The following is a 24,919-nucleotide window of genomic DNA, read 5'->3' as shown; positions in this document are numbered from 1 at the left end:
GATGAGATTTGACCGAGTTATGGGGGTGGTAAATTTTCACCCATGTCTATATTCGAATCTTGGGGTAAGATTTGGACATGAATTTCGACAAAAAATTTGATGTTGAGATTTTAATGTCCGATTATTCTAGAAGTAAAACCATGAAGAAAAAAACAAACTTCGTGAAAATCGGATGAGATTTGACCGAGTTATGGGGGTGGTAAATTTTGACCCATGTCTATATTCGAATCTTGGGGTAAGATTTGGACATGAATTTCGACTAAAAATTCGATGTTGAGATTTTAATGTCCGATTATTCTAGAAGTAAAACCATGAAGAAAAAAACAAACTTCGTGAAAATCGGATGAGATTTGACCGAGTTATGGGGGTGGTAAATTTTGACCCATGTCTATATTCGAATCTTGGGGTAAGATTTGGACATGAATTTCGACTAAAAATTCGATGTTGAGATTTTAATGTCCGATTATTCTAGAAGTAAAACCATGAAGAAAAACACAAACTTCGTGAAAATCGGATGAGATTTGACCGAGTTATGGGGGTGGTAAATTTTCACCCATGTCTATATTCGAATCTTGGGGTAAGATTTGGACATGAATTTCGACTAAAAAATCGGTGTTCAGATTTTGATGCCCCATTATTCTAGAATTAAAACCATGAAGAAAAGGACAAACTTCGTGAAAATCGGATGAGATTTGACCGAGTTATGGGGGTGGTAAATTTGACCCATGTCTATATTCGAATCTTAGGTTAAGATTTGGACATGAATTTCGACTAAAAATTCGATGTTCAGATTTTAATGTCCGATTATTCTAGAAGTAAAACCATGAAGAAAAAAACAAACTTCGTGAAAATCGGATGAGTTTTGGCCGAGTTGTGGGGGTGGTAAATTTTGACCCATGTCTATATTCGAATCTTGGGCTAAGATTTGGACATGAATTTTGACTAAAAATTCGATGTTCACATTTTAATGTCCGATTATTCTAGAAGTAAAACCATGAAGAAAAAAACAAACTTCGTGAAAATCGGATGAGATTTGACCGAGTTATGGGGGTGGTAAATTTGACCCATGTCTATATTCGAATCTTGGGCTAAGATTTGGACATGAATTTTGACTAAAAATTCGATGTTCACATTTTAATGTCCGATTATTCTAGAAGTAAAACCATGAAGAAAAAAACAAACTTCGTGAAAATCGGATGAGATTTGACCGAGTTATGGGGGTGGTAAATTTTGACCCATGTCTATATTCGAATCTTGGGGTAAGATTTGGACATGAATTTCGACTAAAAATTCGATGTTGAGATTTTAATGTCCAATTATTCTAGAGGTAAAACCATGAATTAAACACCAAACTTCGTGAAAATCGGATGAAACAAAATGTTTTTTCATACATAAACTTAATTTTCGACCGATCGTTCCTATGGCATATATATAATATAGTGGTCCGATCCAGCTGGTTTTCACATATGAGCTGCGTGCAACAGAAAGAGGGACATCTGCAAAATTTCATTAAGATAACTTTAAAACAGAGACACTAGTTCGCATAGAAACAGACAGACGGACAGACGGACATGGCTATATTGATACGGCTGTTAATGCTGATCAACAATATATATACTTTATGGGGTCGGAGATGTCTCCTTCTATGCGTTACACATTTCACGGCAAAATTATAATACCCTCTGCAAGGGTATAAAAAAAAAAAAACAAATCGTCTTGGTTAGCTTCTTAATATTGTTTATATTATAGGGAAGGCCTGCTTTTGAGAATTTTTATATTCAAATATGTATCTGAATGAAGCGAATGCTTCAAGCTCAGTCAAGCAAATCGCACATTTGACTTGTTTGCGCAAACACCTTCACGCAAGCAATTTCATGAATAAAACCATTGATTCAGCCTCAAGCAAGCCCACTTACAAAGCTGCCAAACTGCCAAACGTTTGCACAACATTTATCACCTTTAATGCAGCGAACGGAGAAAAGCCAAGCCGTTTTGGGCGTTTGGGGCCTGCTGTGGGCCCCCAAAGGGGCCGCAGGCAAAGCAAAGGCCATAACAAGTACCGTTTACACTGGCAATAATAAAAACAACAACACGAACAGGAGTCACTGGCACAACAATGCAACGAAATGCAATTTCACAGTAGGCTAAACTGCAGCAGCGTACCCTGCTCGGATGGGACAGGAAGAAGGGGCCGATCCGCCGGACATTAGTTCCGTGTTTTATGGCCTTGGCGCTCAAAGGGCGCATGGCGTGAAATTTAATTATGATTTATTGTTCTGTTAGCCTGGGGTGCAGGTTGTCTGCATATGTGTGAATGGGCGGGGCAATGCCTCAGTTTTAAAACTTTTACGAGCTACCAATGCTCAATACTTAATGCATATTTTATTGACAGTTTGCTTCTTCTGCTGTCAAAACTTTAGAAAACTTAGGCATTAATGGGCTAATCGCCTGGGCTTGCGTCTATTAATTTTTAAGTGCTTCCATAAATCTTTCTAGCTCTTTAAACGAAAATAAGCCATAACCGAAAATATATTTCGTGTATATATATATATAGACATGTCTGCATGGAAATATAAATAAAGAAATTTTGAGTCGCTGTCTCAATTACAAATGTCGCTATAACTTGTGCTCTATTTGTCATTGCAGTCATCCAGGAGGATCCCGAGTTCACGGACGTCATTGATAATATAACAGTACCGGCAGGACGAAATGTCAAATTGGCCTGCTCTGTTAAGAATTTGGGCTCGTACAAGGTAAGGGCAAATACAATTGTTGATTAATTAGAAATAGTTAATTAAATGCAACTTCAGGACCTCGTGTGGGGCGCACATGCACATACCCTGGTATATATTTGTGGCATGAGGCCTTATAAGCGCTGTATGTAAATATACTTTTGTGCATAGAAAATACACTGATAAAGCTGACATGCATATAGCTTAAGCAGAAACACCAAGTCATATAGAAAAGCTATTTGTTAATAACAAAATGTATGACATGAAATCAAGTTTTTATCAGATCAAGTCGACTCTAACAAACTTGAAGTGATGTGTTTAACAGATGGAAACAAAGCCCTGCAGCAAACTTATACGCCGCTGTCTAAGATCAACATGTCCAGGGGCCGTTCAGCAACTATAACAAAAACAACACCAAACCGAGTCAAGGTCCAGAGAGCCAGCAGCAGCAACAGGCGCCCCCCGGCGACTGGACACGAAGGGCAACGCATTGAACTTGTTGACTTGCTTAGCTCCGCTCTACACTTGAGTTTGGCATGAGTTGTAGTCATAGTTGTTGGTCGTTGTGTTTGTTGTTCTTGTTTTGTTAGTATGTAACAATGGGCGCTCATGTTTGCCCTTTGCTCATCGCTTGACAGCGCACGGCCAAACAATCTGGCATCCAGTAGCCAAAAGCTGAGCAACCCATTCTGGCAACTGTGCGTAGCTGTCTCTTTAATTAAGTAATTTGTGCGCAAAGTCTACCCAGATGTTCGGCACAAAAATCAAACTGTCGCAAATGCCTTGGCCATGCCGAGCACGTTAAACAGGTGGGCAGATAATGGAAAATCCATTTGACAAACCTCTCTGCTCAATATGCATCGAGTGCTGCATACTTTTGGGCTGCAATTGCTATGCATAGCACTTGCTTTGTGTCGCCACACATAGCTTCAATGCCTTTGTGTGCGTTTGCGTTTGTATGTGTGTGGGTTTGAGTGCCCGGCAATTTAAATTTGCATTCAATTGAATTTCCATAATGTGCGTCGGCCGAAACGTGCATAAATTCCATTTGACACGAGATATTCGCTTCATCTTTTATCAGCGAGCGCATGTTATGTGCTCGTAATAATTTTTATGGCCCTTAAGTTTGGCATGCAATTGCCCCTACAACCTCAACCCCAACCCCAACCCCAGCCCCAACTTACAATGCGCAGGACCCCAAGCGACCAATGCCATCGTCGCCGCAGGTATGCTCAAAAGTTAACCAGCGACAGCAACTACAACAACAGCAGCCAGAACAACCCGTAGCTGCAATAAAACGTGACTTTGCATGCAAAATAGTTGCGTAGCCGCTAGCAGGCAGGTTACATTGGAATTGATTTTGCTATCCTTGCCGTGGGTATAAAAACTTTCATATCAAGTTGGAAAACATGTATTTTGGATGATTTCTGCATGGGATCGTATATTATATTCCAGACCTCGATCGTTTGAATAACAAGCTTTTGAATTAAACAAGTTATCTTCGCACTTTTGCTAATTAATGAAAATTCTTTTGAAAGCTTCGAATATTTGTTCATAAAAATAAAAGTTTTTATCTATGGGAAAATTAAATAGTATTTTTTCAGATTTATATTTTTATTAATCTTTGCATTAATTTGTAGTAATAGCACCAAGAGTTTATGAAGTTTCTCGGTAAGAGTATTAGATCTTCGTTACGCGAATAGCTTATCCCGTTTCTTAATTCTTTTTAACTGCTGCTGCTGCTGCTGCTTTTCTTGGCGTACAAATATTTGAGCTGCGTGTAAATTAACTCGCGTAGTTCTTCGACGCTGCTTTAACACGTTTGCGTTTAAATTGTTAATATTTCGAGCGTTGCCCTGCCATTTGCCATTGCCATTTGCAAGGACTGAAACTGTCGACTCTTATGCTGTCATGTTCTTGTTTGTATTTCAATTTTCAACGCCTACACAAACAGCCAGACAGACACAGCACCAACAAGCCCAGCATGAGCATAAGTTTAGTTTGTTGTTGTTTCTGCTGCTGCTGCTGCCATCGGTGTACGCCGGAACCAACCATAAACATTTTCTGCCATAATAAAGTGTGTTTATTTTTGCTATGGCTGAAAGTTTTTTTTTGCAGTTTTCGTTTATATTTTTTATTTTAGTTTTTGTTAAAAAATTTTATGACTTCATTTTGGTATGTCGAAGTGGAGTTTCTGGCCAAGTATGAGCTACAACGGGCACAGATATTACGCAAATGGCAAATTGGCCATTTTCTGTCTCGTCTATCGACTGCCATCGGCATATGCCTCAGCACTGACAGTATTCATGCGAACGAAGATAAATATGCAGAGATTTCAAATGCACTAAATGGAAAACTACTATGGCCAGACTAGACAATATCTATAGCTATTAAATTTAAAGTTGAGCTGAATATATATATATACTTCAATTTACATTCATTTGGATAAGATTATGGTATATGTAATATTCAATTCTGATTTAAGGGAACTATGTACACGTGTATATAAATCTTTGGTTTATCGATAACTAGATTATTTTAAATTAACTTTCTCGACATTTTAAATTAGTTTTGGCTTATTGGTTTGCAAAATACCTTGACATATGCCTCACAAAACAATTCTATAAAAGCCTTAACACGGTCGAAAATTGTTCAGTTCAGCATTTTGTTGTCTTAAGTAAAGTTATAATGAACGGGAAGTGGATCCTCCTTTTATTGTTATTGGTCATAATTTTCGAAGAAAAACTGGCTAAAAACTACGAATTTCCAACAAATCCACCAAATCCACCAATGCCAGCAAATCCAGCAATTCCACCAAATCCACCAAAACCAGCAAAACCAGCAATTCCACCAAATCCACCAAAACCAGCAAATCCAGCAAATCCAGAAAATCCACCAAAGTCACCAAATCCAGCAAATCAAAAAAAACCAGCAAATCCAGCAAATTTAAAACAGTCAGAGCCAAAACCGGCTGCAACCAAGGCAGACGTAAAATAACTAATGTCATATGTGTGGTAAATTATATTAAAGTCATATTTTTAGGAGGTTCTGAAGGCTTTGGATAAAGAATTAATTAATAAAATGAACAAGCTTATCGCCTCAAAAGAAGGGAACATCGAGAACAATCAGGAGTATGAGGACAATGTGGATGCACTAAATAAAACTATTGAACTTCCGGAGCTATCATATCCAGAGAAGAAATTAGCTTATGATACATTTAAGGCGTATAACGACCGCCGATTAGAACTGGAGGACAAAATTACCAAACGTCTAGAAAAGCTGAATGACGACTCTAGTTCACAAAGCAATGAATGCAATAAGTTTTATTCAAAACAAAAAATCGCGCTCAACTCTGCTCTTAAGCAGACAAACTATAAGAAGGAAGATATCTTACGAGAAAATAGCGTGGAATGCCCATCTAACCCTGTCAAAGGTGGTGGATGTGATGATGATGACGATGATAATGATGATGATGATGATGAGTACTATGATTATATGAATTAAACAAAAGTAAAATAACATTTTTAGACCGCAATCAGCTATGTCCAAAAAGAAAAATTAGTTCCACAACTAACATTTTAAATTTTACAATTTTAATAACCTTTCAAAAATTTTTAATTTCAATCTTTTAAATATTTCAAATTATCCCAAAGACAGTCTGTTTTATTTAATTTCACGACTATCCTTCTGTATGCCACCATTCTGTAAATTGATATCAATCAGAAATACTTCCACTTAAAATATAAACAATATAATAATTATAAAACTTTAACTTTCACTTAAACACAACTGTTTCCGATATTACAACAAATTTTATTAAAATCGTAATCTTACCAACAGACGACAAGTTCACGTAATTGAATGTAGAAAATATTCGTTGTGTTTCATAAAGTAAATAGATTTGTGTTATTACAAAAGCCAACTAAAACTGAGCGTAGTGTGCAAATTATCTATTTGAGCTAAGTTGCACAAACGTGCACAGTAATAATTACATTGTCGAAAGCCTGAGTACTTAAAACGTTTTTAATTAGCTTTATGGCTTGGGCAACACCTCGACAAGTGCGATTCTATAAAAACCCATTACTTTGGTGCAACATTTTCAGTTGAGACGTTTCTAGTTTACAATTATTATGAACGTGAACGGTATCATTATCTTTGTGGTATTGGCCACGTTTGTGGAAGCAGCCAGTGTTCCAGAAGACAATAAGTCTTCCTCTACTACCCAAAAAGACACCAATTCTTCTTCTTCTACAAAAGATACTAGTTCTTCCTCTATTCCTTCTTCTACTCCTTCAACTTCTCCAAAAGTCACTAGTTCTTCTTCAACTTCTTTTACTCCTTCTTCAACTTCAACAAAAGTCACTAGTTCTCCTTCTTCAACTACTCCAAAAGACACTAGTTCTTCCTCTACTCCTTCTTCTACTTCTTCTACTCCTTCCACTTCTCCAAAAGTCACTAGTTCTTCTTCTACTCCTTCTTCAGCTTCTCCAAAAGTCACTAGTTCTTCTTCTACTCCTTCTTCAACTTTTCCAAAAGTCACTAGTTCTTCTTCTACTTCTTCTAAACCTTCTTCCACTTCTCCAAAAGTCACTCGTTCTTCTTCTACTTCTCCAAAAACAACTAGGTCTTCTTCTACTTCTTCTCGTCGGCCTTCTACTTCTTCTCCTCGGCCTTCTACTTCTCCTACTTCTTTTTCCTCTACTTCAACTTCGACTTCTATTTCTTCTACTTTGTCAACTTCTACTTCTTTTTCGACTCCCCATTCTACGTCTACTACAACAGAGGTTTGAAAAATAGCTGCTGTCATATGTGCATTATTTAACATGAAATTCTTATTTGCAGAACCCTCTCTCAGAATTGGATACGCACATAAATGAATTAATACAAAAGCTTATCGACTCTAAAGAAGGATACTACGATAAAAATAGTGAATATGAGTTTGAATTGTCATATTTAATTCATGCCAAAGGACTGAAAAAGGAATATTTTGCCTACAAATATAACGCTTATGAAACATTCAAGTTGTATAATAAACGACGGTTAGAGCTAGAGGAAAAAATTGAAGAGCGCATTGAAGAGATCAATATTGAACTTACAGTCGGAATGGAAAATGAATGCTTTACGTTTTATTTAAAGCAAAAAAGGACACTCGAGCTCGCTCTAGTCAAGACAAACTATCAAAAGGAAGACGCATTAAGACAAAATGACTCGAATTGCCCCAACTACATATATGAATATGATGAATACAATGAATATGATGAATACAATGACTATGATGAATACAATGACTATGATGCTTTTGATGACTACGATGATGTTGATGACTATGATTATTAACGCTTAACAGAAATATTATCCAATATAAATATTCCGATTTGTAACTCTGAACATCTGATCTTTCTTTTTCGCTATTTCCACGACTACTCTATTGAAAAGTGTATTCTTTTAACTTATTCGTTCAGTGCAAAGTGTATTAGGCTGTGTAACACTCTGTTTCTTACAATGTTATTTTTATTTTAGCGATCTTGAAGTCAGCGACTTGAAACTTGGACATGCATGTATGCCTCTAGATGAAGTGTTAGAATGATATGGCTATGTCTAGCAAAATACTTCATCTGCCGTTGAAGAGCTGGGCTTATCATATTTAAAATGACAATTGTTGATGATCTATTATTATTTTTTTTTTGTAATTTAACAAGCTGCACTATACTTGGGTAATTTTACAATTAGGTGAACATATGGAATAACTATACTCTGCTTACAACGCTGACATTCTAATTAACTTTTATCTTTTTACATTTGTTGCTTGCACTAACTGTCAAACTTAGGAGTTCTCTTATTTAAACAATTATTTTCTAATCGATTGCTAAGCAAAAAGATTTTGTCATTTGCTTGCTCAATACAATTGAATTGAAATCAAAATTTTTTCTTAAACACTTATCGAATATTTTGAAAGAGCTTTCTTCTAGTTAAGCGCTTATTGCTACATAGGTTTAGCAGACTTTTGCTCTGCATACTTTGCTAACGAGCAATTTGTACTCACAATTGTAGGCCCCGTGAGTCCATTGACATAAGTTAAATTGGGCATTGCCCAGGCGGAGCAGCAGAGGCGCCCACAAGATGAGCTCAAGTGTCTGGCTGATGTCGTCTAGCTCCTGTGCTAGGCTCTTGCTAATCCTTGGTTAGGGCGTTGCAGCTGTAAATGGGCTTAAATATGCGTAAAATTTTAATAGCAGATGGAAAGCCTATTAAAAAGTCAGAGCCACACACATTGCAAAGTCAACTTTGCCTTGACTTTCGCTGACATTTTGCAACCGAAAATTATTAAGCCAAATGTCACACACTCAAACCACAGCAACGCATTCACTGGCCAAAATTCAGCACAATTTTGCGGCTGGGCAGGGGCCGGGTGGATTGAAGAGGTAGAGGGTGCCCATTTTGTTTGGCTTTTCAACTTTTTCGCTGGCTACGTTACATGAGCCTAATTAATTTCATTCAAATGACCTCAAAAACTACTAAAATACGAAATGCAAATGCAGCGAATTTTCACAACATTTTGCGGGCAACACTTTAAAATGTCGGACACGGCGAGTGTGTGTGAATGTGTGTACATTTTTAGCTTTTGACTTTAAGCATTTCAGCAAGTTGGACGCTAATGCAGTTTTATTGATTTTACATGGCGCTTGTCCCGGCTGCCACTTTGAGCTCTTTACCCTCGACTCCCGACTGATAAACGTGGCTTCATTAATATTTGACTTTGTTGTTGGCGTAGGGACTTGGCCGTGGGTAGCGTTGGCTGCGAACTACTTAAGCAAACTACAGCTGCTTGATTTTTATTCAACTAGAGCTGCCAAAGCGTCATGCAAGGAACCAATGTAAATAAACGGCAAATTGTGCGCCAAGAAGCGAGTGCGAGGGCGAGTGGCATTGTTCCTTGTCTCGTCTGGCTTGTCGCACGTTTTCATTGCAGACATTGAAAAATTAACCGATATCTGTCTATGTTGCCTGACACTCTGCTCTAAGCAGCCCGCAGCAGATACCCTTGGATCAGCTCCACCTCACAATCTCACATATAAAAACGCGCCGCAACAGAGGTGCCTCCGAAGAGGACACTAAAAGGCTGCATAGCGAACGCAAATAATGGCTAGAAACTGATGGAAGTTTCTATCATTTTAACATGGACTGCAAGCTATCAAGTAAAGTGCTAGTGGAATGTCGAGTAGTAACCACGGCATATCAATCATAAAAGATGAAGCATCGATTATGACCAAATAAATAATTAGAAGTCTCCCGGATTATCCTGTTCATCTTTCATTTTAAATATTTCATTTTATCAGAAACCAATTTGGAGCCCCTGCTAGTAACATCCCTTGACAACGCCTCTGCTATGCGAGGGTTCAACTAACTCCACGTACTCACTATTTCGATCATTGGCTGTCTCTTTATTCACTTCTTATTGATGTTATTGTTGAGTTGCCGCAGTCGCTTTGGTGGCAGGATGTGTGCTTAAATTAATCATTGAAATGGCATCAAGACAGCGTTGTATGTTTTTTACATTTAGCACGTCTTACCAATGTTCTGCGCGCTTAAATTTGCATAAAATGTTGTTGTTTTATGTGAAACTATTGCATAAGCAGTAGCAAAGGAGCTGGTGCTGGCGCTGGCGTTGGCGTCCAGGATGCGCATCCTGATGACGCACGAAGCCAGCAAAGTTTGCGACAACAGCTGCTGTCATGTGTGACGCGAACTTTGGCAATTTGACCAACGGACCCGGACAACATCGGTTCTCGTTAATCCTTCATAAAAATTGATGATGATGGCACCGAAGTTTGCCAATAAAGAAGGCTGACATATTTGTCAGCTGCTTATAAATGAACATTTGATACTTTGGCCCGATAAGGGGCTCTAAGTATGCTAATTATGTTTGATAATTTTGTTTTTTACATGACCTGACTATGTTTCTGTTTCTGTCTCTGTTGCAGGTGGCGTGGATGCACTTTGAGCAGTCGGCCATTTTGACGGTGCATAATCATGTGATAACGCGCAATCCGAGGATTAGCGTAACGCACGATAAGCACGACAAGCATCGCACCTGGTTTCTGCACATTAACAATGTGCAGGAGGAGGACATGGGACGGTATATGTGCCAAATCAACACGGTGACAGCCAAAACCCAATATGGCTTTGTCAAAGTTGTCGGTAAGTGAATAACTATTTGTATGCGTGCGTGTGGGTGTGTGTGTGTGTGTGAACTTTGTCAGCTTAGCTGACATTGAAATATTTGTTCTGGCGTTCGTCTCTCGTATCATCGCAACTTGGACACGTGTCCCTTGCATATTTCATTTCATTTGCCAGGCAAACTGTTGCCAGGTATTAGTAGAGCCAATCCCCAGGCACCGGACAAAGCTGTTTAGGCCTTGTTTTAGTCAGCAAGGCAAACAAACATACAATTAAATTCCCCACAAAGCACTTTATTAAGGCAAACAAACATTGGACTCGCTCAGAACTGCCTGCTTACCAGCTTGCGAGCTTGCCTGGCTGCCTGCCCATAAAACTATGCTTTAAAAAATTTGTTTTCAACTCACACGTCGAACAATCGCACACCCACCCATACTCACCCATTTGACATTTTAGCATGAGCAATGGCATTTGTGTGTGCGTCTGTGCCTCTCCTCAGTCTATCCCAATGGTGTTGACCATAGGCGGTCCACAGCATGAGCCTGACTCGCTGGAAAATGTACGGCAGTGCAAATGTCGTCGCTTCTGCTGGAATTTTTGTCAGCGATATGTGGCATGCATCGGCATCCCGAAGATTTCAGACTGCAGATATATAGTAGATAAATATTGTCTCATATCAGCGTGAAACTGAATTCCTATGTGAGTTACTAAACGATGGTCAATATTCGTCGATTGCAGATATTGAAAAGCAAACAACTTATTGAAGCTTAACTTTAGTTAAAGTCCGAACAGATATTGCGATTAATTTGATTGCGTTAACTGATAAAAAAAAAGGGGATACTTTTGATACGTATCATAATTTTCTTATTTTTAAAATATATATATAATTTGTGTGGGCATCGAAAATTCTTAAAGTTAAATCTCTAATGTTTGCTTTAAGCCCGAGCCCCAGAATACGATTCGGTATCTCTGGGTAACAGCAGTTGGCAAAGTGTATTTTAGCAATTTGCATGACCCGCCACACCTGTCTCCTGTTCCATATGTAATACCCATAGATTCCATTACATTGTGCACATTTAAGTGCATATGTGTGTATGCCTAAGCGTTTCATGTTTACGTAGCGTTGCAGTATGCCTGACTCTACACATTTTTTTTTGTTTTTCATCTTGTTTTTTGTGTGCACCATTTTTTTGTTTTGTTTGTACTACGCTCTCTGATAGCACTTTCAAAAAGCCGTTAAGCACGCTTCAGTGTTGTAAAATGCTCAAATAACACGCCTCACACGCACCACACGCGTGTTCTGGCAATTTGACGTGGCGTGACCAAAACGGCGGCAGCCGCTTCACGAAATTTTCTGCAATCTCGCGACTGTTTTTTTTTCTGTGAAAATATCCTCTTTTTTTGTCACAAACATACAGACAATGGTTACACTTATCTCACTTATATGCACATACACACACACACACGCTGATGTGGCAAAAGTCCTGCAAAAGGCAAATTTACCAGTACAAAAAATAGAAGTGCGACAACTCTGGTCGCTGGTCAGCAGGCAAAAAACACAAAATCGCAAAAAATATAAACGGAAAAAAAAATAAAAGAAAAATTTAAATATGCCACAGGCATTTTTTAGCCTCTCTCATGGCACAATGGGGTATATCAGCCGTGCTTTAAAGCTGGCAATAGACTGAGCAATAAAAATATGAAAATATATCTTAAATATAACATTAATAGTTGTTGGAATGGGAGTAACATATAAATTACTTAACATAAATATTTGTAGATTGGGTCGATTCCTATAATTCGGTCGTAATAGCCCTTCTTGTTTTTTAACTATTCGCTGGCCTGTTTTTTTTTCTGTCGCTTTTTAGGCCAGCCTAAACTAAAATCCTGCTACGTGCAGCATATGTGTCCTTGTCGGTATGTCCTCGCGCATTTGCATGTGTGCGAGGCAGTCTCTGTCTGTCTCCGTCCTCGGCTCCACGTCCACCTCTGTTGCCCTGGTTCGTGTTGCCATGTCCATGCTCTAACTGTTGCATGGCGCAGTTTTCAGTTTTGCAGCCTTCTCCGCTTGGCTGCCATTTGTTTGCGCACATATTTTTCAAGTTTTGCCACAAAAACTGATTTATGTGACTGCCGCAAAACGTCTGTTGCCCACATCCACCCACCTCTCGGCCGGCCGGCTGGCCGCCCCATTTTTGTCCAGTGCGCTACATGTTTGTCCGCCGGATGATGTTGATTTGTCAACTTGAAAAGCGGATCTCGTGCGAAATTCTTGCATTCCGCACGACATTGAAAACTTGCTTGCATTTTTATTAGATTTATTGGTTAACTTTGCGAATACCGGAAGTACCGAAAACCACTCGGACCAATTGTCAGCCATCCCTTAATAGTCAGTCAAAACATCTGAACCATTGGCAATGTAAACTGTTAATTGCCCAATGGCCCAACAATTAATTGTTATAGTTACTTGAATTTTTTGGGTAGTATATTATTGTTGTGCACATTATGACAACTAATTTGAAAATCAAATACGAATTTACGCTCTTTTTCGTTGTACAAGAGGTCAGAAATAAGTTTGGATGCTTTAGCTCGCGGAAAAATACCCTATAAAAAAGCATATATGTAATAATATGTTCTAGTCTCTGGCTTCCGTATGATGTTTGATTGGTTTGTCTAAAATGTCAATATAAAACGATACACTACAACTGCTCTTGCTTTAATATCAAATCGAAATTAAGTAGGTGTTTTCGCAAGTTACACAATTAATTTGACTCTACTTTAAATACCCTTCTTGTTAACAAAGGAGGGTATATAGAAAAGTTCCGACTGTAAACATAAATTTAAAATTGTCAAATGTAGCAAACCTGAATCAAATGAAATGCATTTAATTAACATACCAAATCCAATTAAAATCAACAAAATGAAATGACGCGCAATGTTTACATACAAAACAAGCAAGAGGTTCTAGTCGGGAGCTCCCGACTAGGGGATACCCTGAACCCTATTCTTCCAACATCAAATGCATATATATATTCTATTTTAGATGCTATATGTCAAGTTTGGTGACTCTAGCTCTTATTATTTACCAAAGTTGCCCAAAAAACAAGATATCGATATCGATTTTTATCGATTGCTTGGAAACGGAGTAAGTTATCGATTATCGGAAACAAACTCGATCTGCGCAGGCTCTAGGAGCAACTATAGGTTCTGAGTTCCTTGCGTTCATACATACGGACAGACGGACATACGGACGGACGGACAGACGGACATGGCTAGATCGACTCGGCTATTGGTGCTGATCAATAATATATATACTTTATGGGGTCGGAGATGCTTCCTTCGGCCTGTTACATACATTTGGATTTTGCACAAATACAATATACCCTTATACCCATTTTTAATGGGTTCAGGGTATAAAAATCGAAAAACCTCCCGCCTATGTTAGGCGAGGAGAAATCACATGGACACCATGTCCTAGGCCCCACTCCCTTAGCTAGGCACTCAATTTAACAATTTAAGTGGTAGAAAAAAATGATAATTACATTGGGCAATAAATGTAATGAAATTAAAACGTTGCATTTGCCGTCTAAATAAAGAGAGACAAAAAGCATTCGGAATAATGTTGGACAAACGAGTAAATAAATAAATAAATTTCGAAACTCGCAACATTTGTGAATTTAATTTGCTGAGCCAAACAGAAAGCGCCAAATTCGAAACGCGGCAAATGAACAGAAATAAAATGAACACAAGCCCAAAGCACGAAATTATAAAATGGCGGGACGGTAAAAACAAACATTAAACGCGTTTGAATTTATGAGCCACGCACACAAAATGCATTTAAATGCGGCGGCTCCAACTGGCAACAGCCGTTGTGCTGCATACTTTGCGGCGCCCCGGGGAGTGGTGTGTGAACAATTGGGTGGGGCGAGGGGCAATCCCCAGCTCAAAAGTCGACCAAATGACCGCACAAAATGCAAAACAAGTGCAACAACATGCAACAAGCCAAACAACAACCAACAGCCAACAACCAACAACATCCAACAATAATAACGAGCTCTGCACAATGTTGACTCTGTTGCCGCATAATTTTTAATTTCTACTCACATAATGAGGCAATTTATTAAATTCAATTACAACGTTGACACTCGCTGGCAAAAGGGCGAGCAGCTAATGGCAAATGCATTGCCATGAGGATAGACCTAAATCACACGTGCTACTAAATGACTTTCTTCTAATGCTAAAGCTTAGTCCAGAAATTTCAGCGAAGCCGAAAGCCCGTTTAATATGAAACAAAACCTGAAACCTGCAGCTTAACTGCAGTTAAATATTTGACAAGCAAATAAATCAGAATTAATTTTGTTATTGATCATTTTTCTGTCGCTATAAATATATATAATATAATATATATATTATTGATAAGCCTTAAACTCAGATTCGATTGAGCAATATCTGTCCATTGGCCTGCGCAGCTTTGTAAACGCATCGAATGCTGTTTACCAAAGCTTAAAAAAATATGATTTTGTAGAACTCGGATAAATAGAGCTTAAAAAAATATGATTTTGTAGGACTCGGGTCAATAGAGTCAAAGAAAATTTGTGCATTTCAAATGAAATTGATAACGCTCAGTTTTTTTTATCAATCAATATTTTTCACCTGACCTGATAAACTGTGATTAAGCTAGGTGTGCCTTGGGTCGTGTGTGTGTGTGTGTGAATTAAGGATATGAAGACTAATTGCCGCTCGTTAAATAGTTAGCCGGTTAGATGGTCACGTTGTTATCAGCGCGCCGAAAATATTTCGGAATGGAGACGGCAATTAAGTAATTCGGGCACAATATGTCGACTCAATGAATACCCTGCGCGAAGCGTAAGCTTAAGTTATAAATTGAATAAACGCAATGTTGAGTTTATCAGGCACATATCCTGACAGCCTCGAAAGCAAACTTTGGGTAATTAAATTTCCAGCTTGTATGTGAAAAGTTTAGCCTGAAAAACAATATACGACCACGAATACCACTAGCACGTCTGTGTCTAAAACTTTGCTAGTTTTTTTTTCTTGTCGCCAGCTGCTAAATATCAATAAAGAAACTAATATGTCAAATGGGCGGGCGAGAACGACAAAACATAGGGGCCGGGCCAACAGCTGCCCGAGTAGCCATTCGGTGCGCTTATGGTCAGCTCGGCGATTAGCACATCAAGCGTTTATTAATAGCACAGCAAACGGTTCGAACAAAGTTTTCCTTTTTCTCGCTTTTGGCTCATAAACGTCCTCGCATTATGAGACTGGGGAAATGAAGGAGCCAGAGACAAAAGTTTACAGCGCATAGAAAAAGTTCAAGTAATTGCAACTTTTAATTACAGTTTGGTTTTATGCGCCATGTCCCCAACGGGAATGTGACCGACCAAAAGGTAAAGATTTAACCAAACGGTACGCTCTTAAACGAGCCTTGGGCCAAAATTTAATAATTATATAATAAAGTGGAAATGTAAATGGAAAATGGAAAATGTAAGCGGTATTTCACGAGAAGCGTTCGTGACTAGCCCCGCAAAAACTAATTCGAAAATAATTCAAATGTTTATTGTAAATTAACTTAATAATTGAAAATTGTATGCGTTAACACAATGCAAAAGGGAATTCTTCATACAATATAAATTCAGCATAAATACAAAACAAACTGTGATTGAACTATGAATTTGCTGTCAATATAATTATGTTTTCCAATCTGTGTTCAACCATCAATCGATTGGCGATTTGATAAAGTTGCGCATTTAAGTATTTATTGAAATGTTCATGGCATAATGTACGCATTATTGATTTGCTTGGGGTCAGGCCACGAGATAGTCGATGAGGCGTCAGACGTCAGACGACAACTAAACGCGTCGGGCACGTGACTTACAGGACTTGTCCAGGCTTTAACCCAAACGAAAAAATTGCATGCGATATCTTTTGATTACAGGCGCCGCTCTGAATATGAAATGAGACAAACTGCAGCGGCTGTCAGCGACTACGACAGCTCAGGTCCATATGTCCAGCTAGTAGTCTGTATGTCGTCTGTCTGTCTGCCCGTATACGTCGGTCCGCTTGTCTGGCGCTGGGTCCAACCGAATCCTTAGCTTCTAGCTTTGTGCGCTTTGATTTGCATAGATTTTTCATTACAGATTTTCAGCTTGAAGGGCAAAGGCAAAGAAACGCCAAAAAAAAGGGTTTGACAGAGCCGCTCAGCCAGCAATTGAAATCCAGAGCGCCACGGTGTCCCCCAAGGCTGATGACAATTTGATGAAGGTTCTTGCATCGATTTTTAAATTAACAGACTCGCCCCAAAAGTTAGCCAGGCCAAAGTCTTGTCGCAAAGCTAATTAGGCTTAAACTAAAATATCTCTTGGGACAAAGTTGAATCAGCGCGTCAAAGTCAACAACGCGTGAAATGCTTTTTTATACACTGACCGAAATGCAACCAAACTTTGTCGTATTGTTTGCTATGATTCTTGAATTAAATTGTCGCTCAACTTAGTTGCTCATAAAAGCTTGAATTGATCTTAAGATTAAAGACCCCGAGAAGTTATTAATTGGTATGTTTTAAAAGAAAGCTTTAAGTCCAATATATTGTATTAGCATAAATGAAGTTCGGTTAAGTAAGCCATTCATATTATATTATGTTATAAAATATGAAAAACTTAAAGGATGTGTACATACAATCTTCAAAAAAGCGAAATGAGAGGAGCGCTATTTTTTGTTATTCTACAAGTGTATATATGATTCGTTGGTTTCATGCTATGTTTGACTTGCTTGGCTTTATTTCCACTTTCTTGGCAACGCTGTTTGCCAAAATGCAAAAGTTTTTGCATTTAAATCAAGTGGCGTTCGCTTTGAGTTTATGTTTAGCTGGCAGGAATAATAATACCCATTTCCTTACCCCACCATGCTATTTGCAGTGCCGCCAAACATTGACGATGCGCTGACCTCCAGTGATGTTATTGTGCGCGAGGGCGACAATGTCACCCTGCGCTGCAAGGCGAAAGGCAGCCCCGAGCCATCCATCAAATGGAAACGAGATGACAACCATAAAATAGTCATCAACAAGACGCTCGAAGGTAAGTCCGACTGCCACGAAATCGCGAATCGCATCAAATCATGGACTGACTCCATTGCATGCTCTTGGTTTGGTTTGCAGTGAACGACCTGGAGACAGACTCCTTGGAACTGGAACGCATCTCTCGCCTCCACATGGGCGCTTATCTCTGCATTGCCTCGAATGGTGTGCCGCCCAGCGTCTCAAAGCGCATTAAAGTCAGCGTCGACTGTAAGTTTGTGAATGAATCAGTCAACTATTTGCATATACCCGAATTCTGGGAAATTTCATTTCGCAGTTTCGCCCATGGTCTGGATACCGCATCAGCTGGTGGGCATTCCCATGGGCTTCAATGTTACGTTGGAGTGCTTCATCGAGGCCAATCCCACATCGCTCAATTATTGGACGCGCGAGAATGAACAAATGATCACCGAGTCGTCCAAGTACAAGTAAGTTTTTAAATATTTATAGCTTTGCGCATAAGTTGTTTTGCATTTTAGCTAAGATTTTTACACCTTTAGCTGCATATACAGAGAAAGTTTGACTTTTTAAAAATCACCAAAATATAATTAATGTCTTTAGGCGGACTTACTTGTGTGTAGTGACTGAAAGAAGAGAAAGTTAAAGAGAAGATCAGTCTGAGAGAGAGAGAGAGTATAATATATTGAAATAATTGAATATGTATGTTTCAGCGTTTATTATTTTCGAATACTCCTGATCTGTGCGCTCTTAATTATTTTGTTTACTTAAAAGAGCGTGTATATTATTTTATACTATAAAAAGTGCGAATTAATCAGATAAGAACAAAATCACAAAAAAAAAAAAAAAGAAGCAAATACAAAGCAGTCACAATTATCAAGAATTGCGATTTGCACACAAAAAAAAAAAAAACAAAACATAAAATACCCTATCAATAGCACTTTTAACCTATTCAAGGGCTTTCATCGATTCTACTTTGATTAGCCCTTTCTCAGAAAATACCCCATTTGTTGTCACTGCGCGAAATAATACGGATGAAGGGAATATTAGTTTAGTATATGTGCCGATTGTACAGCAGCGTTTAGCTTAAATCTGGCATACAGCAGAGCGGCGAGAACAGTTCATCAAAGACGATGTCGACACCAACATCGACTTGTCGCATTTGTGAGTTGCTATTTATTTTGCTGTGGCTATCAGCAAGTGGCCAGGCAGGTTATCCTCCCGCGTTTAACCCCAATACGCAGCTGTTGAATCAGATACTAGGCTATGTGAACGAGAGTGTTGCAGCGTGCAATGATTATTATAAATACGCGTGTGGCAAGTGGGGTGAGAAACATGAGAATGATAGCTTTTCGGAGATAACTGGACTTATTGATCATAAGGTAAACGAGAACCTCATCGTGCTCATGAATGAGCTGCAGCAGCGTCCACTGGAACCAGGCAGTGTAGAGGACAAGGTCTTAACCTTCTATCAAACCTGTCGGCAAGCATCGGAATCAACACGCTTGAGTAGGACTTACCTTGAGCTAGTTCCGCCAAATGAGCAAATACCTTGGCCGCAGTTGAAGCGCCGCCCTGATCACTGGAGCAGCATAAAGTTTCAGTGGATGGAAACATTGGCACGCCTGCGACGCTATGGCCTGACCAATGTCATTTTCAAGCTCGAAGTGTTGCCGGATCTGAAGAACAGCAGCAAGTACACCGTAAGCATTGACAGGCCCTACTTTGAGCATAAGGATCAACGGCTCAGAGGCACTCTGCTGACCATGCTGACACTACGCATGTTGGGCATCAACAGTGAAAAGGCGTGGACTTTAGCGCGGAAAGTCAAGCTGTTTGAGTCTGCGGTACGTGAACTGGTCGAAATGGAGTATGAGGAAAAATCGGAGTTCTACGAAGAGCTGAGCCTGCAACAGCTAGAAGTGCACACTGGCGGTCAATGGCGAAAGTATTTGGAGATTGTGCTGGGCCGCAATGTGCCCGCTGACTATGTTCTGCAAGTAGAAAATTCGGCTTGTTTAACCGCGCTTATGCATTTGGTCAATGGCTGGAATCGTGAGGTGGTGGCCACTTATATAATGTTGCACTTTGTCTCCTATGTGCAGAAGGAGACCATGCAAAGTGACGAGCCCATCGAATGCATTCAGGATGTGCGCCGCAACATGGAGCTGGCCACAAATCTGCTCTACGAGCAGCGCTTTATTGGCTCGGACAAGCTGCGACAGCATCAGTCCGACGTATTGGATCTCTTTCACTTGCTGCGCCAACAGTTCCTCAAGAAGCTTGACGCCAATAGTCTACAGCTGTTGGCTAGCGAGGTGCAAATGCTGAGAGCCAAGATGCTCAACATGACCATCAACGTGGGGAATATGCCCAACACTGCAGATCGTACCAGCTTTGTGAAGCGCTACTATGCCGATTTGCACCTTGCTAAGGATCGTAACTATGCTCTGAATCATCTGCGCCTATTGGAGTTTCGTACGCGTCGCTGGTTTGAGCAGTTGGATGGGGCACTTAATGCGACCAACTTCTTCTTTATATCCGATTCGGAGACAGGCATGAGCTCAACACCATACTATTTGCTGCGGCAAAACATAATTATTGTACCCTATGGCATACTCCAGGAGCCCATTTTCCATCACGACGCACATGATATATTTAAAGTCAGCCTGCTGGGCTTCATGTTGAGCCACGAGCTAATGCACGGATTTGTCTCTGGTGGCTTTATTTTCGATTTCAGAGGTAACTACAATAAACTGGGCAAACGAATCATAATGGAAAGTGAGTATTCATCGGGCATTAGCTGCCTCAACCGCAATGAAACCGATTATCTGGATGAACGCGAGGCGGATATTGCGGGTATACGCCTGGCATATGACGTTTACTTTGGTCCTGGCTCCAAATTCAATCTGGCACAGCCCAGTTTCACGAATCTCTCGCTGAAGCAGCTGTTCTTTCTAAATTTGGCGCAGTTCTTCTGTGGCAATACGACACCAGATGACTTTGCGGATCACGATGCGGATGAGTTGCGCTTAAAGCAAATGCTGATCAATTTCTCAGCCTTTGCTGAGACACACGGTTGTCGCGAAGATCTTGACAATATGCACCCGGCTCAAAAGTGTCGACTGTGGTAATTGTCAGAAATTAATCCATCACTTAAAAACCTCAAGAAGATTTCATTATTATTATTTAAATATTTCAATTCTACTACTGGCTAATTCCTCATAATTTAAATTAAACTTTCTCTACTGCAAGTAATTCATTAAAGTTAACGTTTAAATTTTACATTTAATATATCTCTATTTGAATATACAATTGATGATAATGTATAATCGATGCTTCGCGGAAAATGACATCAGGAAATTGCTTAATTAGTTTCTTAAATTAGATGATGTTCGCTTTGGTATTTCACATTTTTTAACCTAATCCTAATTGGGCAAGTGTTCGACTTTACCATACTCTGCACTTTTCTGTGGCTTGCATCTTGGTGCGTCTTTCGCAGCCGAATTCTCGGGAGAATTCCTCAAAGTTGGCCAACGTTTGTAGCACCCGCAGCTCATCCACAGCGTGCTCCAGATGTTGCGCATGCAAACTGAGACTTTGCAGCTTGCCGCAAAAGAACTGCGCAAAGCTGATGAAGAAGCGTTGGCGCTGGCTGAACTGTGGCAACAGGGGATCACGCGGCTCTCTTCGATCTATCAGCATATCGGCGCCAAAAAAAGTTTCATAGACCAGACGCAGCGCCTCGTAGTCGGCCAGCTTCTCGTTGAGCGATCTTGAGCCGGTGGCCAGCTGTTGCTGCATGCAGTTGAGGCCCTGGACAAAGCCTGGATTGGCCGATATCTCCTCGCTGGGGCCCATGATGTTGCCCACGCTGTCGTAGTCAATGCCGGAGCTATCAAAACCATGGATTATCTCGTGAGCGAGCGTAAAACCCAGCACCGCATGCTGCTGCAGCTCGCTCATGTTGCGATGCCAAACGGGCAGTTGCAGCAGGCCATAGGGCACCAATACCAGATTCCTGGGCTTCACATAGAAGGGTGAGGAACTGCTGCTCAGCCAGTGCTCCGTGAGATAGCTCACGTTGTTGGCATCCGACTGGCCGTTGCCCAGAAGCAGCTCATGATTCTGCTCAACGCGCAGCCGCAGCAATGCCAACTGATTGCCATAGAAGCTATGCGCATTCAACTCCACACGCTCGTAGTATTCCTCCACAAAGCTGGAGTCATTGAGTTGAACGAAGCCCAGCTGCAAACGCATTGCCTGCAACTTCTCCTGCAACACCTGAACAATGGGCTGCTGAAGTTGCAGACGATTCTCGCTGAGCAGCTGCCCAAAGCGCAGCTTCATCCGGCTGAATATGTCACTCACCAGCGGCTCAGAGCTGGACTCGTGGAATCGCTGTCCAATTAACAAACTGGCAGCCAGCGGCATGGCGCGCCTTAAGCTGGCCATGCACTCGATACGCGAAATCTCTGCGGGTCCCTGCTGCTTGAGGAATGCGAGCAGCTTTAGCATAATGTAGTTGCAAATGGTTTCCGGCTTATGGTGCTGCAGCAACTCGTCCAAGGCACGCATGTACGGCAGATTTTGTATGATGAGCGGGGAGAGCAGGTCCAATTCGTAACCGGCTGTGGTTGCACGCAACTGTTGCATGTAGGCTAGCCATTGCAACTGCGGCATATACTCCGCCAAATAGCCCAGTTGCATTTCCTTGGCTCCCTCGTCATCCTCCAGCTCCTGCAGCCGATGCAGTTGCCGCTCAAAGGCATCCACCTGGCGGGCCAGCTCATTGGCCACGCGCTTCGTCTGGCCAATGTCCAAAAGCAACTCTATCATGGCGCCCTCGCCCATGGGCATTGTCTCCATCAAGCTGGGCTTATCCAGGTAAATGCTGTAGCTGCTGAAGTCATCCCAGCGCGGCAGCACCTGCTCCTTGAGCAGCACTCCATTGAGACCGAACAAACGCAGTCGTCCAATTGTCGCCAGCCAGTTGAACTTTTCCGGCTGCCAGCTGCGACTAAGCAGCGGCCAGTTTGTGCCATTGCCTGGCTGCAGCAATTGCAGATACTTTTTCAGATTATACGGCTTCAGGCGCTTGCAGGCGCGATAATAATTACGCATTTTCTCCTGGACAGCCAGCAGCTGCTCCTCGCCGCTGGTTTCATTGGCGACACCACGTCTCAGCAACAGTTCGAGCTGACGATTCAGTGCATAGTCGAGCACAGCCAACGTGTCGCTCGGCTGTAGCTGCTCGTGCTGTTCCCTATGCGCTTTTTGTTGGTAGTTTTGTTGTTGTTGTTTCTGTTGTTGTTGTTGCGCTTTGTGCTGTGTGTGTTGTGTGTGCTCCTCCTGCTGCAGCTGCCAATTGCCGCAGGCATACTGATAGAAATTCTCACACGGACGCGCCTTGGTGTCCATAAAGCTTTGCAGTTGATTGGCGAGCAGCTCCTGTATACTCGGCGCTGGCCGTGTCTGGCGGCAGCTGGTGGGCGTGGTGCGCCAAGCCAGCGAGCACAGCAGCCAGGCAATCAGGCTGAGCTTCAGCATGTTGATGCGATCAACTATAACTGGCTAGAGCTTAGATCCACCAGCTGGTTGGCAGCCTAGCCGGCGGCAAGCAACGCCGACTGCCTGTCAGTCTTCATCGCAGTGCGGCACACTGGTACCATATCTGAAAAAAACCAGCATAATAACAAATAGTTTCCTGATTTAAATCGCTAATTCCCTACGAATACAACATTTTAAATCCTTGTAAAAAAAACTTCAATGACTCGAATTGACGATATACATTTCAGATTAAATCAAATTTGATACATACATTTTTTAAAAAATATTTATTTATTCATTTTCCCATAGCTAAATATAGATTTTTTTGATTAAGCTAGTGTTAATAAAATATGCTCATTCGTATGTTCTAAATATGCATTGCGAAGACTTTTATTAGGTTGTAGTCTTAGTATAATAATTTAAAATATAAATTTTCTACTCATCAGTTTGAAACTGAAAGCTTGGCAGAAAGTCTATATTTAGAAAGGACGATTATGAATTTGATTATGAAACTATATACTTTGGTGACACCCTGTTTTGTAATTGTTTTTTGAACCACTGTGCGCATTGTTCCGACCACGCTTATCAGTTTCACCTTGGCCTTGATTCCTCTGATTGAAGCTCATTGAAGCTGCGCCAGTCGCCACTGACCTATGTAGAACGGTGCACAACGCAATTGCTGTCATTGAACTTGGACAAATTATGCCGATTATTCAACTGCTTTGCGCTTACTACATTCAATTATTAAAATTTTTATGAATTTTGTTGTGCTTGTTTGTCACATTGCAGAACCGAAACGATTCCGGGCAATCCATCGTACAAGGCGACAATGCGGCTGACGATTACCAATGTACAGGGCAGCGATTATGGCAACTACAAATGTGTCGCCAAAAATCCTCGTGGCGACATGGATGGCAACATAAAGCTCTACAGTAAGTATCCGCAACGTGTTATTTATACTTTTTAATATTGGCCCATAATACGCAGACCGAAGTGCGGCACAGCACAGACATAAAGTGCGATAAATAACAAGTGTTGGCCCAAATGTGTGCGCACTTATTTTTTGGACACGGCACATTTCAAAACTACACCATTTGTGGCTTTAATTATGCCGGCCAAATGTGTGTACTTGATTGGATGGCGCCTGACAGGCGTGTGTGTAAATGTGTGCTAGATGAAATTCCAGCCAGATAATGCGGTCGTTAGTTTTAGATGTACATATATGTGCATGGTAAAACAGCTAGATTATGGAAAAAACATTTAATTATTGTTAAAGAATTAAATTCAAGAGACCCCCGAAAGTATCTGTTATAAAGAAAAGAATCTTTAATAACCGACACAAAATTAAATGGAGATATAGACAAGCATCTATGGAAAAAAATATAAAGGTGTCAGTAAAAGTATCTATAAT

At 40.5% G+C, this 24,919-nt stretch overlaps 3 protein-coding genes across 3 annotated transcripts in view; 2 read left to right on the top strand and 1 right to left on the bottom strand.

The window, feature by feature from the left end:
- Nucleotides 1-24,919, top strand: part of LOC115759127 (neurotrimin) — a 60,913-nt gene that overhangs the window by 33,473 nt on the left and 2,521 nt on the right. The window contains exons 2-7 of the mRNA XM_030699971.1: nt 2,647-2,753; nt 10,715-10,931; nt 17,843-18,001; nt 18,082-18,210; nt 18,278-18,428; nt 24,298-24,440. Of these exons, the coding sequence (XP_030555831.1) occupies nt 2,647-2,753; nt 10,715-10,931; nt 17,843-18,001; nt 18,082-18,210; nt 18,278-18,428; nt 24,298-24,440 (906 nt within the window). The remainder of the gene's footprint in view (nt 1-2,646; nt 2,754-10,714; nt 10,932-17,842; nt 18,002-18,081; nt 18,211-18,277; nt 18,429-24,297; nt 24,441-24,919) is intronic.
- On the top strand, nt 19,092-21,230 carry LOC115759126 (membrane metallo-endopeptidase-like 1). Its single transcript, XM_030699970.1, has one exon. The coding sequence runs from the start codon at nt 19,092-19,094 to the stop codon at nt 21,090-21,092; it is 2,001 nt and encodes a 666-aa protein (XP_030555830.1). The 3' UTR covers nt 21,093-21,230.
- On the bottom strand, nt 21,356-23,535 carry LOC115759125 (neprilysin-4). Its single transcript, XM_030699968.1, has one exon. The coding sequence runs from the start codon at nt 23,506-23,508 to the stop codon at nt 21,409-21,411; it is 2,100 nt and encodes a 699-aa protein (XP_030555828.1). The 5' UTR covers nt 23,509-23,535; the 3' UTR covers nt 21,356-21,408.

This window comes from Drosophila novamexicana, unplaced genomic scaffold (genome assembly GCF_003285875.2).
Source record: "Drosophila novamexicana strain 15010-1031.04,08,12 unplaced genomic scaffold, DnovRS2.1 tig00000193-arrow-pilon, whole genome shotgun sequence".
In the NCBI taxonomy this organism is placed as follows: domain Eukaryota; kingdom Metazoa; phylum Arthropoda; class Insecta; order Diptera; family Drosophilidae; genus Drosophila; species Drosophila novamexicana.
Note: the sequence above shows the minus strand (reverse complement) of the source record. Positions and strands in the feature narration are given on the sequence as shown.